General features: G+C 40.5%; 1 protein-coding gene across 1 annotated transcript; it reads left to right on the top strand.

Moving 5' to 3' along the window:
- The first annotated feature begins 12,503 nt into the window (after nucleotides 1–12,503).
- Nucleotides 12,504–16,222, top strand: LOC307182203 (disintegrin and metalloproteinase domain-containing protein 20-like). Its single transcript, XM_079913422.1, has one exon. It carries the CDS (start codon nucleotides 12,579–12,581, stop codon nucleotides 14,781–14,783), a length of 2,205 nt encoding a protein of 734 aa, XP_079769548.1. The 5' UTR covers nucleotides 12,504–12,578; the 3' UTR covers nucleotides 14,784–16,222.
- The last annotated feature ends 1,055 nt before the right edge of the window (nucleotides 16,223–17,277 follow it).

Below are 17,277 nucleotides of genomic sequence, written 5' to 3' on the forward strand. Positions count from 1 at the left end.
TGGTAGGTGCCCTAGTTGTGTGGAGACATGAATTTCGCATCCTCCTAGTCCTCCATCTTGACTCCGCCCTCTGTTGAGAGGTTCCTGATTACTGATTCAATCTCCTTCCTAGTAATTGATCTGTCTACTTTTTCTGTTTCTTCATGATTCAGTCTTAGTAGGTGGTAGATTGTATGTTTCTAGGAAGTTATCCATTTTTTTCTAGGTTGTCCAGTTTGTTGGCATATAATTGTTCATACTGTTGTATTATGATCCTTTGTATTTCTGTAGTATCAGTTGTAACATCTCCTCTTTCACTTCTAGTTTTATTTGGGTGCTGTTTCTCTTCTTTATGAATCTAGCTAAAGGTTTCTTCTATTTTGTTTATCTTTTCAAAAAATAAACTCTTAGTTTTATTCATCTTTTCTTTTTCTGTTATCTGTTTAGTCTCTATTTCATTTATTTCTACTCTGATCTTTGTCGTTTCCTTCCTTCTATGAACTTCGGGCTTAGTTTGTTCTTCTTTTCCTATTTCTTTGAGGTGTAAAGGGTGGTTGTTATTTGAGATTTTTCTTGTTTCTTAATGTAGGCATTTATTGCCATGAACTTTCCTCTTAGAACTGCTTTTGCTGCATCCCATAAAGTTTGGTATGTTGTATTTCCATTTTCATTTCTCAAGATATTTTTTGATTTCTCTTTTGATTTCTGCTTTGACCCATTGGTTGTTATAGCATGTTGTTTAATCTCCACATATTTGTGAATTTTCCAGTTTTCTTTTTGTAATTGATTTCTAGTTTTATACCATGGTGGTTGGAAAAGATGCTTGATATGATTTCAGTTTTCTTAAATTTATTAAGACTTGTTTTTGGCTCAACATGTGATCTATACTGGAGAATGTTCCCTGTGCTCTCGACAAGAATGTGTATTCTGCTGTTTTTGGAGAAATGTTCTGTATATGTATTATATCTGATGTTAAGTCCATCAGATATCACGTGTAGTTTAAGTCTAATGTTTCCCTGTTGATCTTGTGTCTGGATGATCTCGCCATTGATAAAAATGGGGTATTGAAGTCCCCTTCTATTATTGTATTGCTGTCTATTTCTCCCTATTATTTCTTAATATAGGCATTTAATACTATAAATTTCCTTCTAAATACTGCTCTAGTGGCATTCTGTATATTGTGATTTTTGTTTTTATTTTAATTTAAAATAGTATTTAATTTCCCTTGTTTAGTCATTGAAATTTTCAATAGATTGTATATATTTTTTTAACAGCAGTTTTAGGTTCACAGCAAAATTGAGTGGAAAGTACAGAGTTCTCACATACCCCACTCCCTTGGCTCCACACAAGTGCAGCCTCCCTACCATCGACATCCCACACTTGAGTGTACATTTGTTATAATCGATGAACCTACATTGCTATGTCATTATTATCCAAAGTCTGTAGTTTACACTAGGGATCACTCTTGGTGATATACATTCTTTGAGTTTGGACAAATGTATAATGACATATATTCACCATTTTATCATGCAGAGTAGTTTCACTGCTGTAATAATCCTCTGTGCTCTGTCTGTTCACCCTCCCTCTCCCTAACTCTGTGCAGCCACTGATGTTCTTTACTGTCTCCAAAGTTTTGCCTTTTCTAGAATGTCATATTGTTGAAGTCTTACAATATACAGCCTTTCAGATTGGCTCCTTCACTTAGTAATATGCATTTAAGTTCCCTTGTGTCTTTTCATATCTTGATAGTTTTTTTATTTAAGCACTGAATAGTGTTTTGTTGTTTCGATGTACCACAGTTTATTTATCCACTCACCTACTGAAGGACACCTTGGTCACCTCCAACTTTTGGCAGTTATGACTAAAGTTGCTATAAACATCTGTGTGAAGGCTTTGGTATGGACATAAGTTTTCACCTCATTTGGGCAAACACTAAGGAGCACAATTGCTGGATTGTGTGGTAAGAGTATGTTCAGTTTTGTACATAACTACCAAACTGTCTTCCAAAGTGGCTGTACCATTTTGCATTCCCACTAGCAGTGGACTAGAGTACCTTTTGCTCTACTTCCCTGCCAGCATTTTGTGTTGTCAGTGTTTTGGATCTTGGCCATTCTATTAAGTGTGTAGTGGCATCTTGTTGTTTTAATTCACTGTTTTGTGGTGACATATGACGTGGAGCGTCTTTTTATATGCTTACTTGTCATCTGTATATCTTCTTTGATGAGATGTCTGTTCAAGTCTTTTGCCTATTGTTAAATTGGGTTGTTTATTTTCTTATTTTTGAATTTTAGAAGTTCTTTGTGTAATTTGCATAATATCCATTATCAGATATGTGTTTTGCAAATATTCTCACCCAGTCTGTGTCTCTTCTCCTTTCTTAACAAGGTCTTTACAGAAGTTTTTTTTTTCTTTCTTTTTTAAACATTTTTATTTATTTATTTTTATACAGCAGGTTCTTATTAATTATCTATTTTATACATATTAGTGTATATATGTCAATCCCAATCTCCCAAGTCACACCCTCCCCCGGCTTTCCCTGCTTGGTGTCCATGCATTTGTTTTCTACATCTGTGTTTCTATTTCTGCCTTGCGAACTAGTTCATCTGTACAGTTTTTCTAGATTCCACATATATGCGTTAATATACGATATTTGTTTTTCTCTTTGTGACTTACTTCACTCTGTATGATAGTCTAGGTCCATTCACGTCTCTACAAATGACCCAATTTTGTTCCTTTTTATGGCTGAGTAATGTTGCATTGTATATATGTACTACATCTTCTTTATCCATTTGTCTGTCTATGGGCATTTAGGTTGCTTCCATGTCCTGGCTATTGTAACTCGTGCTGCAATGAACATTGGGGTGCATGTGTCTTTTTGAATTATGGTCTTCTATGGGTATATGCCCAGTAGTGGAATTGCTGGGTCATATGGTAATTCTATTTTTAGTATTTTTGTTTTGTATTTTTGTTTTTTGCGTTACACAGGCCTCTCACTGTTGTGGCCTCTCCCGTTGCGGAGCACAGGCTCCGGACGCACAGGCTCAGTGGCCATGGCTCACGGGCCCAGCCGCTCTGTGGCATGTGGAATCCTCCCGGACCGGGGCACAAACCTGTGTCCCCTGCATCGGCAGGCAGACTCTCAACCACTGCGCCACCAGGGAAGCCCTATTTTTAGTTTTTTAAGGAACCTCCATACTGTTCTCCATAGTGGCTGTATCAAATTACATTCCCACCAACAGTGTAGGAGGGTTCCCTTTTCTCTACACCCTCTCCAGCATTTGTTGTTTTTAGATTTTCTGATGATGCCCATTCTAACCATGTGAGGTGATACCTCATTGTAGTTTTGATTTGCATTTCTCTAATAATTAGTGATGTTGAGCAGCTTTTCATGTGCCTCTTGGCCATCTGTATGTCTTCTTTGGAGAAATGCCTATTTAGGTCCTCTGCCCATTTTTTGATTGGGTTGTTTGTTTTTTTAATATTGAGCTGCACGAGCCGTTTATATATTTTGGAGGTTAATCCTTTGTTGATTGGTTTGCAAATATTCTCTCCCATTCTGAGGGTTGTCTTTTTGTCTTGTTTATAGTATCCTTTGCTGTGCAAAAGCTTTTAAGTTTCATTAGGTCCCATTTGTTTATTTTGTTTTTATTTCCATTACTCTAGGAGGTGGGTCAAAAAAGATCTTACTGTGATTTATGTCAAAGAGTGTTTTCCTCTAAGAGTTTTTATAGTGTCCGGCCTTACATTTAGGTCTTTAATCCATTTTGAGTTTATTTTTGTTTATGGTGTTAGGGAGTGTTCTAATTTCATTCTTTTACATGTAGCTGTCCAGTTTTCCCAGCACCACTTATTGAAGAGACTTTCTTTTCTCCATTGTATATCCTTGCCTCCTTTGTCATAGATTAGTTGATATAGGTGTGTGGGTTTAACACTGGGCTTTCTATCCTGTTCCATTGATCTATATTTCTGTTTTTGTGCCAGTACTATATTGTCTTGATTACTGTAGCTTTGTAGTATAGTCTGAAGTCAGGGAGTCTGATTCCTCCAGCTCCGTTTTTTTTCCTCCAGATTGCTTTGGCTATTTGGGGTCTTTTGTGTCTCCATACAAATTTTAAAATTTTTTGTTCTAGTTCTGTATAAAATGCCTTTGGTAATTTGATAGGGATTGCATTGAATCTGTAGTTTGCTTTGGGTAGTATAGTCATTTTCACAGTATTGATTCTTCCAATCCAAGAACATGGTATATCTCTCCATCTGTTTGTGTCATCGTTGATTTCTTTCATCAGTGTCCTATAGTTTTCTGAGTAAAGTTTTTTGCCTCCCTAGGTAGATTTATTCCTAGGTATTTTATTCCTTTTGTTGCTGTAGTGAATGGGATTGTTTCCTTAATTTCTCTTTCTGATCTTTCATTGTTCATGTATAGGAATGCAAGAGATTTCTGTGCATTAATTTTCTATCCTGCAACCTAACCAAATTCACTGATTAGCTCTAGTAGTCTTCTGGTGGCATCTTTAGGATTTTCTATGTATAGTATCACATCATCTGCAAACAGCGACAGTTTTACTTCTTTTCCAATTTTGATTCCTGTTTTTTCTTTTTCTTCTCTGATTACCATGGCTAGGATTTCCAAAACTATGTTGAATAAGAGTGGTGAGAGTGGACATCCTTGTCTTGTTCCTGACCTTAGAGGAGATGCTTTCAGTTTTTCACCATTGAGAATAATGTTTGCTGTTGGTTTGTCGTATATGGCCTATTATGTTGAGGTAGGTTCCCTCTATGCCCGTTTTTTGGAGAGTTTTTGTCATAAATCGGTGTTGAATTTTGTCAAAAGCTTTTTCTGCTTCAATTGAGATGATCATATGGTTTTTATTCCTTAATTTGTTAATATGGTGTATCACATGGATTGATTTGCATATATTGAAGAATCCTTGCATTCCTGGGATAAACCCCACTTGATCATGGTGTATGATTCTTTTAATGTGTTGTTGGATTCTGTTTGCTGGCATTTTGTTGAGGATTTTTGCATCTATGTTCATCAGTAATATTGGTTTGTAATTTTCTCTTTTTTGTGATATCTTTTTCTGGTTTTGGTATCAGGGCGATGGTGGCCTCGTAGAACGAATTTTGGAGTGTTCCTCCCTCTGCAATTTTTTGGAAGAGTTTGAGAAAGATAGGTGTTAGCTCTTCTCTAAATGTTTGATAGAATTCGCCTGTGAAGCGATCTGGTCCTGGATTTTTGTTTGTTGGAAAACTTTTAATTACAGTTTCCATTTCATTATTTGTGATAGGTCTATTTATATTTTCTAATTCTTCCTAGTTCAGTCTTGGGAAATTGTACCTTTCCAAGAATTTGTCCATTTCTTTGAGGTCGTCCATTTTATTGGCATATAGTTACTTGTAGTAGTCTCTTTTAATCCTTTGTACTTCTGTGGTGTCATTGTAATTTCTCCTTTTTCATTTCTAATTTTATTGATTTGTGTCCTCTCCGTTTTTTTTCTTGGTGAGTCTGGCTAAAGGTTTATCCATTTTGTTTATCTTCTCAAAGAACCAACTTTTAGTTTTATTGATCTTTGCTATTGTTTTCTTCATTTCTATTTCAATTCTTTCTGCTCTGACCTTCATGATTTCTTTCCTTCTACTGACTTTGGGTTTTGTTTGTTCTTCTTTCTCTAGTTCCTTTAGGTATAAAGTTAAATTATTTTTTTGAGCTGTTTCTTGAGGTGAGATTGAATTGCTATAAACTTCCCTCTTAGAACTGCTTTTGCTGCATCCCATATGTTTGGGTCATTGTGTTTTCACTGTCATTTGTTTCTATGTATTTTTTACTTTGATTTCTTCAGTGATCTCTTATTTAGTAGCACACTGTTTAGCCTCCATGTGTTTGTGCTTTTTACAGTTTTTTTGTTTCTGTAATTGATTTCTAATCCCATAGTGTTGTGGTTGGAAAATATGCTTGATATGATTTCAATTTTCTTAAATTTTCCAAGACTTGATTTGTGACCCAAGATGTGATCTATCCTGGAGAATGTTCCATGTGCACTTGAGAAGAAAGTGTATTCTGCCACTTTGGGGTGGAATGTCCTGTAAATATCAATTAATCTATCTGGTCTATTGTGTCATTTAAAGCTTGTGTTTCCTTATTAATTTTCTGTTTGGATGATCTGTCCATTGGTGTAAGTGGGGTGTTAAGTCCCCCACTATTACTGTGTTACTGTTGATTTCCCTTTTTATTTTTGTTAGCATTTGCTTTTTGTATTGAGGTGCGCCTATGTTGGGTGCATAAATATTTATAATTGTTATATCTTCTTGGATTGATCCCTTGATCATTATGTAGTGTCCTTCCGTATCTCTTGTAACAGTCTTTATTTTAAAGTCTATTTTATCTGATATGAGTATTGCTACTCCAGCTTTCTTTTGATTTCCATTTGAATGGAATATCTTTTTCCATCCCCTCATTTTCAGTCTGTATGTGTTCCTAGGTCTGAAATGGGTCTCTTGTAGACAGCATTTATACGGGTCTTGTTTTTGTCTCCATTCAGCCAGTCTGTGTCTTTTGTTTGGAGCATTGAATCCATTTACATTTAAGGTAATTATCGATATGTATGTTCCTATTTCCATTTTCTAAATTGTTTTGGGTTCGTTATTGTAGGTCTTTTCCTTCTCTTGTGCTTCTTGCCTAGAGAAGTTCCTTTAGCATTTGTTGTAAAGTTGGTTTGGTGGTGCTGAACTCTCTCAACTTTTGCTTGTCTGTAAAGGTTTTAATTTCTCCATCAAATCTGAATGAGATCCTTGCTGGGTAGTAATCTTGGTTGTAGGTTTTTCTCTTTCATCACTTTAAATATATCCTGCCACTCCCTTCTGGCCTGCAGAGCTTCTGCTGAAAAATCAGCTGATAACCTTATGGGGATTCCCTTTTATGTTATTTTTTGCTTTTCCCTTGCTGCATTTAATATTTTTTCTTTGAATTTAATTTTTATTATTTTGATTAATATTTGTCTTGGTGTGTTTCGCCTAGGGTTTATCCTGTATGGGACTCTCTGCACTACCTGGACTTGGGTAGCTATTTCCTTTCCCATGTTATGGAAGTTTTTCACTATAATCTCTTTGAATATTTTCTAAGACCCTTTCTTTTTCTCTTCTTCTTCTGGGATCCCTATAATTCAAATATTGGTGCCTTTAATGTTGTCCCAGAGGGCTCTGAGACGGTCTTCAATTCTTTTCATTCTTTTTTCTTTATTCTGCTCCTTGGCAGTTATTTCTACCATTCTATTTTCCAGCTCACTATTTGTTCTTCTACTTTAGTTATTCCGCTATTGATTCCTTCTGGTGTATTTTTCATGTCAGTTATTGTGTTATTTATCTCTGTTTGTTTGTTCTTTAGTTCCTCTAGATCTTTGTTAAACTTTTCTTATATTTTCTCAATCCACGCCTCCATTCTATTTCTGAGATTTTGGATCATCTTTACTATCATTACTCTGAATTCTTTTTCAGGTAGGTTGCCTATTTCCTCTTCATTTATTTGGTCTTGTAGGTTCTTACCTTGCTCCTTCATCTTTAACATATTTCTTTGTCATCTCACTTTTTTTGATGGGTGTTTTATATGTATCAGTTAGGTTAACTTGATTAACTTGATTATCTTTGCTTAAATCTTCTACTTCCTTATTCATTTTTTGGGGGGGGTGGTTGTTCTATCCATTGCTGACAGTGTGCTAATACGTACAAGTAGATTTTGAATTTTTCTCTTTCTCCTTTTTTTTTTTTTTTTTTTTTTTTGCGGTAAGTGGGCCTCTCACTGTTGTGGCCTCTCCCATTGTGGAGCATAGGCTCTGGACGTGCAGGCTCAGCAGCCCTGGCTCACGGGCCCAGCCACTCCGCAGCATGTGGGATCTTCCCGGACCGGGGCACGAACCCGTGTCCCCTGCATCGGCAGGCGGACTCTCAACCACTGCGCCACCAGGGAAGCCCTCTCCTTTTTGTTTTGTCAGTGTTCGCTTTATGTATTTCAAAGCTATTTGTTAAGTAGATACAAATTCTTCTTGAATTTTATCCTATTAGATATATCTTTATCTCTGTAACCACTTCGTCTTTTCTGCTACTAATATGGTTTATTTCCTTTCTTTTGCCAATATAAATTAGTAAACTATTGTTATTATTTTAGAGTACCTTTTCTTTCCTCTCAATTCAGACGTTGAACCTTTTTCTCTGGAGCATGTTGAATTAGATTCTGATTTGCATTTAGAGCCAATAAGGGGCAGTAGGAGTATGTCTTGAGGATACTAGGCATCCCCTAGCAGGAAAATTTTCCCAGCTGAGATAATTACAGCATCTCCAGCTAGAGGTGGTTAGACGTCTCAGACAGGAAAGGTGTAGTCTCCGTCCCTGGTAAAGGAGAATCAGGGGTACTTGGGAGCATCTAGATACTCAGAACCAATCCAGTCCACCTGGAATTCCTCTTTTCAAGTGTCAAGGTTTTTTCCCGTCTCAATCAGATTTCCCACTACAGTCTTGGCAAATCTCTGTATTCAGCTTACTCTGTGATTCTGTAACTCCACAGTTAAATTTTGATTTTCTTTGAAGTTGGCCATGTGGCTAAAAGAGAGATTTGGGGGAGGGAGGGCGGGGGCGTTGTCCACCATTATCAGAAATCTGAGCTGAGAATTTAGAGCCTTGAACCTCATTTTGCAAAATCTCCATTAGAATTTCGTATAGCTATTCCACACCTCAGTCCTTGAGATACTTATAGGCATCATCACAGCCCTCCCTTGGTCCCCCACACACTTGCTTCAGTAGGGCACTTCATCACAATCAACGTGAGTAGTAATTTAATTAATTGTGGTGTTACTATGTGCCCATTCCCCATTCAAAAGGAGTTCAGGGCTTCCCTGGTGGTGCAGTGGTTGAGAGTCTGCCTGCCGATGCAGGGGACACGGGTTCGTGCCCCAGTCCAGGAAGATCCCACATGCCACGGAGTAGCTAGGCCCGTGAGCCATGGCCGCTGAGCCTGCGTGTCCAGAGCCTGTGCTCCACAATGGGAGAGGCCACAACAGTGAGAGGCCCGCGTACCGCAAAAAAAAAAAAAAAAAAACAGTTCAGTGTTGTGTTAAGGCCATGAACATACCCAAGCCAATCCCAGAGTCCCATCTTGTCTGTCTCTCTTGGCAGCACTCTTGGTACCAAGTCCTGTATCCGTCAAGATCTAGTTCAGAAAAGAGAAACCCACCAAGAGCAATTACTATAGGGAATTCTTGAAAAGGTAATAGAGGACTGAAAAGGGAAAAAAGGGGACACTGAGGTACACAGAAGTATGAGTTGCCAGAAGGAGTTCTACCCGTAAGATTGGGGGAACAAAGGGAAGAGGTTGGGGTTATCATAACCTAGAAGCTGTCACAATGGGCCTCATATGTCTGGACCTGGAGTGTAGAAGATAGGGCATTACAAGCCCAGGTGATGCTGGTAATTTTGGAACTCAGAAAAGGGGTTTTGTGGAGTTGATAGCTGTACCTACTATAAGGTAATGCTGAGCTGGTGCTGGTTCCTTAAGGACTTGGAAAAAGGTCCTCTAAAACTCTGACTCAGATATCAGAGCAGGGGTGTGTGCTCTTTTATGGGGCTTGTATCAAGGAGATTTGTGGTATAGCCAGGGAACATCTGAGAAAGAGACACTGGCTGGCTGGTGTGGGTTGCCCAGGGTACTGGAAGATGGCTCTGTACATCTGGTTTTCAGACTTCTGAGGAGGGGGCACTGTCCCCTGGGTACCTTTGATAGGGCTTGATGGAGCTGGTTCTGGGAATGTGGTAACTGACTCTTGCCACCAGAGCAAGATCCCATTGCAGGTGGTGGTCACTGAAAGTAACAGCAGGCAAACAGGTAGAGCCCCATGTCCTTTCGTTTTGCCTTTTATTCTCCCTCTCATGCCCTTCTTGACAAAACTCTTCAGGAAGCCAGCTAGAAATGGGGTAATATAATGTGCAGATTCCCATCTTCAGCTACATAGACAAAGTATAAATTTTAGTTTTGGGGGCTTCCCTGGAGGCGCAGTGGTTGAGAGTCCGCCTGCCGATGCAGGGGACACGGGTTCGTGCCCCAGTCCAGGAAGATCCCACATGCCACGGAGTAGCTAGGCCCGTGAGTCATGGCCGCTGAGCCTTCGCGTCTGGAGCCTGTGCTCCGCAACGGGAGAGGCCACAACAGTGAGAGGCCCGCCTACCGCAAAAAAAAAAAAAAAAAAAAAAAAAAAATTTAGTTTTGGGGTTCAGAAAATAATTGATAATCAGCGTAAGATGTGTCAGCAGAATGCTGCTGTAGCTTCTGTGGTGACAGGTAATAGCAGGTGATACTGATCTGTGTGAAGCTCTCTGATGTTTTCTGTTGTTTTATTTAGTTGTGGCTCACTAAATTGATTTCATGACCCTGAATGGTTTGTGACCTAAGTTTTTGAAACACTGAAATAGCTGTGACTAAGAGTGTGTGGAGACAAGGTAAAATAGGGGTTTTGGGGAGTTTGAAATAGCTGCTGGAAATAGAAGAGTTAATTACTGATACAGAAGAAGATTCTTACACTGCTTGAAGTACAGGTAATGCTAGAGAGGAAGGGCTTTTGTGTGACACCAGTTCACGTAATTAATGGTAATGTGATGGTCCTTCAGGACTTGTCTTTGGAATAGTGCAATAGTGACAAAGACTGGTATGACTCAAAGATTCTTGGCAATGAAATTTTCTATTATTACCACATATTTCTGATGAAGCTTAATATAGGTTATTTTCCTCTTTATAATGCTTTAATAATCCTCTTCCAACTCACACATTTCCATCTTAATACTCCCAAATCTGTAGCCAGGGATATCATGAAGAGAGACATGGAAAGGAAATCTGGTCACTAGGATTTCACCTATATCAGAGGTGCTTTCCCTAAGAGGTTTCATCTAGTATTCTTGGCTTCCAGTATTCATACATTAGTTCTGGAAAAGTATCCAGGAGTGTACAGGTGTTTTTGACATCATAATGCTGAGGATATTTCTTACGCTCTCTACTACTGAACCCATTTGTGTCCTTATTTAGAATATTCGGCCACCAATATGTGTTCAAATGTGTCTCCAATTTTTTTTAACTTTTGTTTTTAAATATTAAGCAAATTATTGATACTTTTAAATTTTATTTATTTATTTATCTGTCTGTGTTGGGTCTTTGTTGCTGCTCATGGGCTTTGTCTAGTTGCAGTGAGCAGGGGCTACTCTTTGTTGCGAGTTTGCGGGCTTCTCGTTGCAGTGGCTTCTCTTGTTGCGAAGCACAGGCTCTAGGCACATGGGCTTCAGTAGTTGTGGTTCACGGGCTCAGTAGTTGTGGCTTGTGGACTCTAGAGCACAGGCTCAGTAGTTGTGGCACACGGGCTTAGTTGCTCCATGGCATGTGGGATCTTCCCAGACCAGGGATCGAACCTGTGTCCCCTGCATTGGCAGGTGGACTCTTAACCACTGCATCACCAGGGAAGCACAAATTATTGATACTTTTAACTGAAAATCAGAAAATGAGTGAAATTAGCTTTTACCTGAGGTAAAATTTATGTTTTTAACAGGTATGAAGAAAGTCCATTCAAATTGTAGTCTTTGAACATTTTAGTGAACTGATTCTAGTTTTAAATTCTTCAGTCCAGCTTTCTCTAGAGAATTCAGCTAACTCACCAGCCATGTAAAATATAGAATGGAATCTGTATTTACACAGCCAGGATGAGTCTCTAATGATTCAGAACATGATGCAGCTGGGCTGGGTGGAGAGAAGGCTGCTGCTTCCATGCTGTGATTGGAGGCAATGGGGCTGTGCCCAAATAGCAGCCCCTTTCCCTATTACACCGTCAGTATGGATGCCTTCCTTTGAATGTACAGGGATTTTCTGCAGGTAAGAATGCGTTATAAAATAAAAATTTGTCTTGATTGGAGGAGTCTCACAAAACTAATGAGTCCATTAAGTGAGGCTTAGTTTGACTGCTAACCTCAAACAGAAATGGGGGCTAGATAAGATGTCTGTAGAAGAGAAGGAAAGATGGATCAAACTGTCTGAATAAAGGGATAAAAAAAATGGTGAGCTTTGGATGGGCTGTCTACATGCTTACTGAAGCTAGCAGAGTATCAGTAGATTTTTGGGTAGAGGAGAAATTGGGAGTCAGATGTCAGTCTTTTTAGTAGGGAAAATGTCATGCCAGTGTACATGTTTAGAGAACAGTATATAATGAATCTTTATCAGGTTCAATAATTACCAACCTATGATGCATTTCCTTCATCTCTTTCCCAGGTAACCTGCTCTTCCCCCACCCCTTGCCCTTACTTATATATGAAACAATCTCAGGAATTTTATTGATTCAAGCCTTGTCCCAATTGAAATCACCTTCTTCTCTCTCTCCAGCCCCCCACCCTCCCTGCCCCAACCACCCCATCCTACCTCTTCTTTCTGTTTTCACTTTCAGCACTGAAGCTCTGATGGTTCACCTCTTCCAGGACATAGATCCATAAAGGTCAGCCCTGCACCCTGAACAGCTCAGAGGGAGGAGCCAGACCAGTAGCGCCTGATGCCCTGCCCTCTTCAGCCCTAAACAGATGCCTCCATAATGGCAGTGGGTGAGGCCCTGGTGCACATCAGAGCCACTCTTCTGCTGCTCTCATTTGGGGTGTCTTTGTTCATTTCTGACCACTCTCAGGCCAGGGCCTCCCAGCACTTCTCCTCTCCAGAACTGGTGATCCCCTTGAAGGTGACTGGCAGGGGCAGAAATGCAAAGGCTCCGGGCTGGCTCTCCTACAGCCTGCGGTTTGGGGGCCAGAGACACATTGCCCACATGAGGGTCAAGAAGTTCTTGGTTTCCAGATACCTCCCAGTGTTCACCTACACAGACCAGCGTGCCCTCCGCCAGGATCAGCCTTTTGTTCCTGATGACTGCTACTATCATGGTTATGTGGAGGGGGTTCCCAAGTCCCTGGTTGCCCTCAGTACTTGTTCTGGAGGTTTTCGAGGAATACTACAGATAAATGATCTTGCTTATGAAATTGAACCAGTTAGGTTTTCTGCCACATTTGAACACTGGGTGTATAAGATAGACAGTGATGATACACAGTTCCCACCTATGAGATGTGGGTTAACAGAAGAGGATATAGCACGCCAACTGGAGTTGCAAGAGTTGCATAATTTCACTCTGATGCAAAGTTCTTACACAGGCTGGTGGACCCACTTGCGTTTTCTTGAGTTGGTAGTGGTTGTGGACAATCTTCGATTCGTTCACTCGGAAAGTAATGTGTCAGTAGTGCAGCGTGAAATACTTGATGTTGTCAATATAATAGGTAGCTTGTATCACTCTTTGGAACTTGTTGTAATTTTAACTGGGCTTGAAGTCTGGACTAAAGGAAACCCAGTTCCCATCGATAACATAGATAAGCTTTTGGAGGATTTTTCTGTTTGGAAGTATTTTAGCCTTGATCACCGACTGTCACATGATGCAGCCCATCTTTTCATAAAGAAATCGTTTGGCATAACGCTTGGAGTTGCCTATGTTGGTGGAATATGCCAGCGTCCTTTAAATAGTGGAGTTAATGTTTTTGAAGACGAGAGTCTGTATGCTTTTGCAATTGTTGTGACCCATGAACTCGGTCATAATTTAGGTATGCGGCATGATACTGAATGGTGTGTGTGTGAACTTCAGTGGTGCATAATGTTTCCTGCCAGAGAGGTGACAAATAAATTCAGCAACTGCAGTTATGCCAAGTATTGGGACAATCTTATCAGTAATGGATTATGTCTTTACTCTCCTCCACATCCAGGGAATATCTTTAGGCTGAAGTATTGTGGGAACCTAGTGGTTGAAGAAGGAGAGGAGTGTGACTGTGGAACCATAGAGCAGTGCAAAAATGATCCCTGCTGTCTGTTGAATTGCACTCTGAAGCCTGGAGCTGCTTGTGCTTTCGGGCTTTGTTGTAAAGACTGCAAGGTCATGTCATCAGGGACTTTGTGCAGAAAACAGGTCAGTGAATGTGACCTTCCAGAGTGGTGCAATGGGACATCCCATCAGTGCCCAGAAGATGTATATGTGCAGGATGGGATTCCCTGTAGTGATGGTGCCTACTGCTATCAAAAGAGCTGTAATAACCATGATGAACAGTGCAGGGAGATATTTGGCAAAGATGCAAGGAGTGCACCTCAGAGTTGCTACAAAGAAATCAACACCCAAGGAAATCGATTTGGTCACTGTGGTATCAAAGACACACAGTACGTAAAATGTGCATCCCCTGATATCCTGTGTGGGAGAGTTCAGTGTGAAAATGTGGGAGTAATTCCTAATCTGATAGAACATTCCACAGTGCATCAGCTTCACTTCAATGACACCACTTGTTGGGGCACTGATTATCATATAGGGATGTCCATATCTGATATCGGTCAAGTGAAAGACGGCACAATGTGTGGTCCAGGAAAGATATGTATCCGCAACAAGTGTGTCAGTATGGTTCGTGTACCACAAGCCTGTCAGCCTGAGACCTGCCATATGAAGGGGATCTGCAATAATAAACAGCAATGCCACTGCAATCCTGGATGGGCACCTCCCTACTGTGAACAGCAAGGCAATGGAGGTAGTAATAGTAGTGGCCCACCTTTTAATCCCCAAGCAGAAGAGACAGGACTGAAGGAGAAGGGAAAACAGCCATTATTGTGGCTTATTCCTTTGACTTGTTTATTTTTATGTTGCATCTTTGTGCTTTATGAGAAACATAAAAAGGAGGAGGCAGAAACGATGGAAGAAAAAGAGACTGAGGAGGAAGAAGGTGACTAAGGCTCCTGCTTCATTTTTTTTTTAAATCTCTGGTTTTTCCTTTAATAGTAGAGAAGTATTAGGGCATGTCTGACTGTTTCAAGAAAATTTAAGGATCCCTCCTGTCAGAATCATAAGCATTAATATTTCACTGAAGGATTCCTAGCATGTTCTTACTTACTCTTCAGTGTGTTAAGCAATATTAAAAGTTCATTTTTTTTCCTGGAAGTCATCTCTTTATGTTTCCTGAGCAAAGGCATGGCAAAGTCACATTTTTAAGCTAATGTCTCATCAGTTGTAAACCTCCTCCCACCTTTGTATTCTTAAAATGTAATGTCCGAGATGTGCCGCTACATACCCCGTTGCTGCTTTGCCAGCTCTTTTCCAGGTAGCTGTGCCAAAAGAGGGCAGTAGAAGTAGCCTGGAATGGTGGATGAAGGGAGCAGGGAGTTTACTTTCTTGTGTGCTAAAAGTTACTCTGTCATTTTGGTAGCCACATTTGGCTTTGGATTGCAGTTTTGTTGACCCTGTTAGAACCACCCTCATTCTTCATTAGAAGTACCAGCACCAGATGACCACTGATACTTTCAGAGATCAGAGTTGCAGCTCTGGGGTTAGCAGTGTGGTCCTCCTCTGAGTTGCTGAAGCACCAGCATCAGCTAGTCACTTGCTCTCCTTAGAGGTCTTGGTGCCTGCTCTGCAGGGGGCCTCCTTAAATCACCAGTACTTGAATGAACCCAACCTCTTTCCTTTGTTCCCTTGGCCCTAGGACATCTAGGTGCTTTCAGTAGTTACTTCATTATGATAGTTTGAGTTCTCCAGTAGCAGACACTGAATTAAAGGTTAGAGAGAAAGGTTGATGAAGTCAGTTGTGCAGATGAGAAATAGCCTTGGCCATTTCACATTTCAGCCTTGGCCAACCTGGCAGCAAGCTCTAGGATGAATATTGCCTGACAGACTAGTCTTGAATTGGTCCAAAATGGCCTGGTCTTCATTCCCTCCTCTTGCTTATTCACTGGATGTGAGTGCCCTGGGAAGGGTAAGAGCTTGGCCGTGCACCTCCCAGCAACTGAGACTGACCCCAAAGAGCTAACATCTGGAGGCTCTATGCTGATCATAATCCCAGCAGCTGGTCAGCAAGACTTTCCTGGGAGGAGGATGAAGGTGGCTCATTGGGAAATTCCACAGTCTGGTCTTTGCATTGCTCTGATCAACTTTTCTTTATATGTTCTGGAAACAGCTCCTCCAGGATTCTGGCAGGCATCTCTGCCTGTGGGGAACCATAGAAGAGGGAGGTTAGTGGGATGAAGCAGAGACCCTAGTACTGTGTTTGGTTCTGGGGCTAAAGTTGATACTGTCTCTCCACTATCTGTTCTAGTTTCCCTCATCTCTAGATAGCATTCTGATGACTTGGGTTGGATGTTAACCCTGTGTTATTACCCAGGCCCTTATCTTTAAAGCACCCGAGTGCCTGGTCACCATGTCTTTCTCAGGCTCGGATTGCTGAATCTATCCATTTATAGTAGCAATAGAGCTAGAAAATACAAAGAGGCACCTAAGGAGATCACCTGGGTTCCACACATACGCCCTACCTCCTCTCAATGATTAGGCTCCAGTATGCCTGTCAAGACTGTGACACCTCTTCTTGCTACTGCAGGGACACAGGGAGCCCCAAATGCCCAGGTGGGACTCCAGCTTTGTCCCACTGTGAAAGTATGACCCATTTGGTGACCCTGCAGAGCCTAGAGTTGCAGGGGACAGGAGGCACGAACCACCTCAGTGAGTCATAGGTAGTGATGGTAAGTGGTGCCACTTCTCCTTCCAGCCCCTGGTTCCCACCCATGTAGAGGCCTCTGGTTTAGTGTGTACAACCCATCATGGAATGGTACTTGTATTAGGGTTCAGCAGAGAAACAGAACCAACAGGATATGGTGATTTATATATTTATCCTTTCCCCAGAAGAGGAAGTAAAGCCCTCAGGGATGTTTGTTCTTCCTGGTATCCGGTAACTTAAATACTATGATGTGAAATTAATAATGAGATACTATGATATAAATTCAATATGTCTTATGCTACATGTTAAGGGAATAAGAGGAAATAACAAGGAAAAAGAAAGGAAAGAAAACAAACAGGAAATATGAATGCAAATGTATTCATATAAAAATAAGAACATACTCGCAACGTATTACAGTCCTTGTTTCTATAACTGGTCACATGGTTGTAGCTGGTATTTATGACCATCTTCTTTTACCACCCACTCTGTTCCCTTTGCCTTCAGCAAGTACTTCATCTAATCATTGTTCTTTACCTGGTGGGGTGATCCAAACCTTTATTCCTGAAGGGTCTGGGCCAATGCTGGATTGGGTTGTTATAGTTTTCCACTGACCTTAATAACAGGGCATGGTAATACTGAGACACCCTAAGCTATTTCCTGTGTTCCAGACCTACTCTTCCTTACCTTTACTGTGGAGAAGTAGTCCAATTTCCCCTGGGTAATCAGGATCAATCACCCCAG

The sequence above is a fragment of the Stenella coeruleoalba genome (genome assembly GCF_951394435.1).
Source record: "Stenella coeruleoalba genome assembly, chromosome: 2".
NCBI lineage: Eukaryota > Metazoa > Chordata > Mammalia > Artiodactyla > Delphinidae > Stenella > Stenella coeruleoalba.

What these genes read in the sequence shown, in the direction of transcription:
- LOC307182203 (XM_079913422.1), top strand. Translation starts at nt 12,579, where the DNA reads ATGGCAGTGGGTGAGGCCCTGGTGCACATCAGAGCCACTCTTCTGCTG.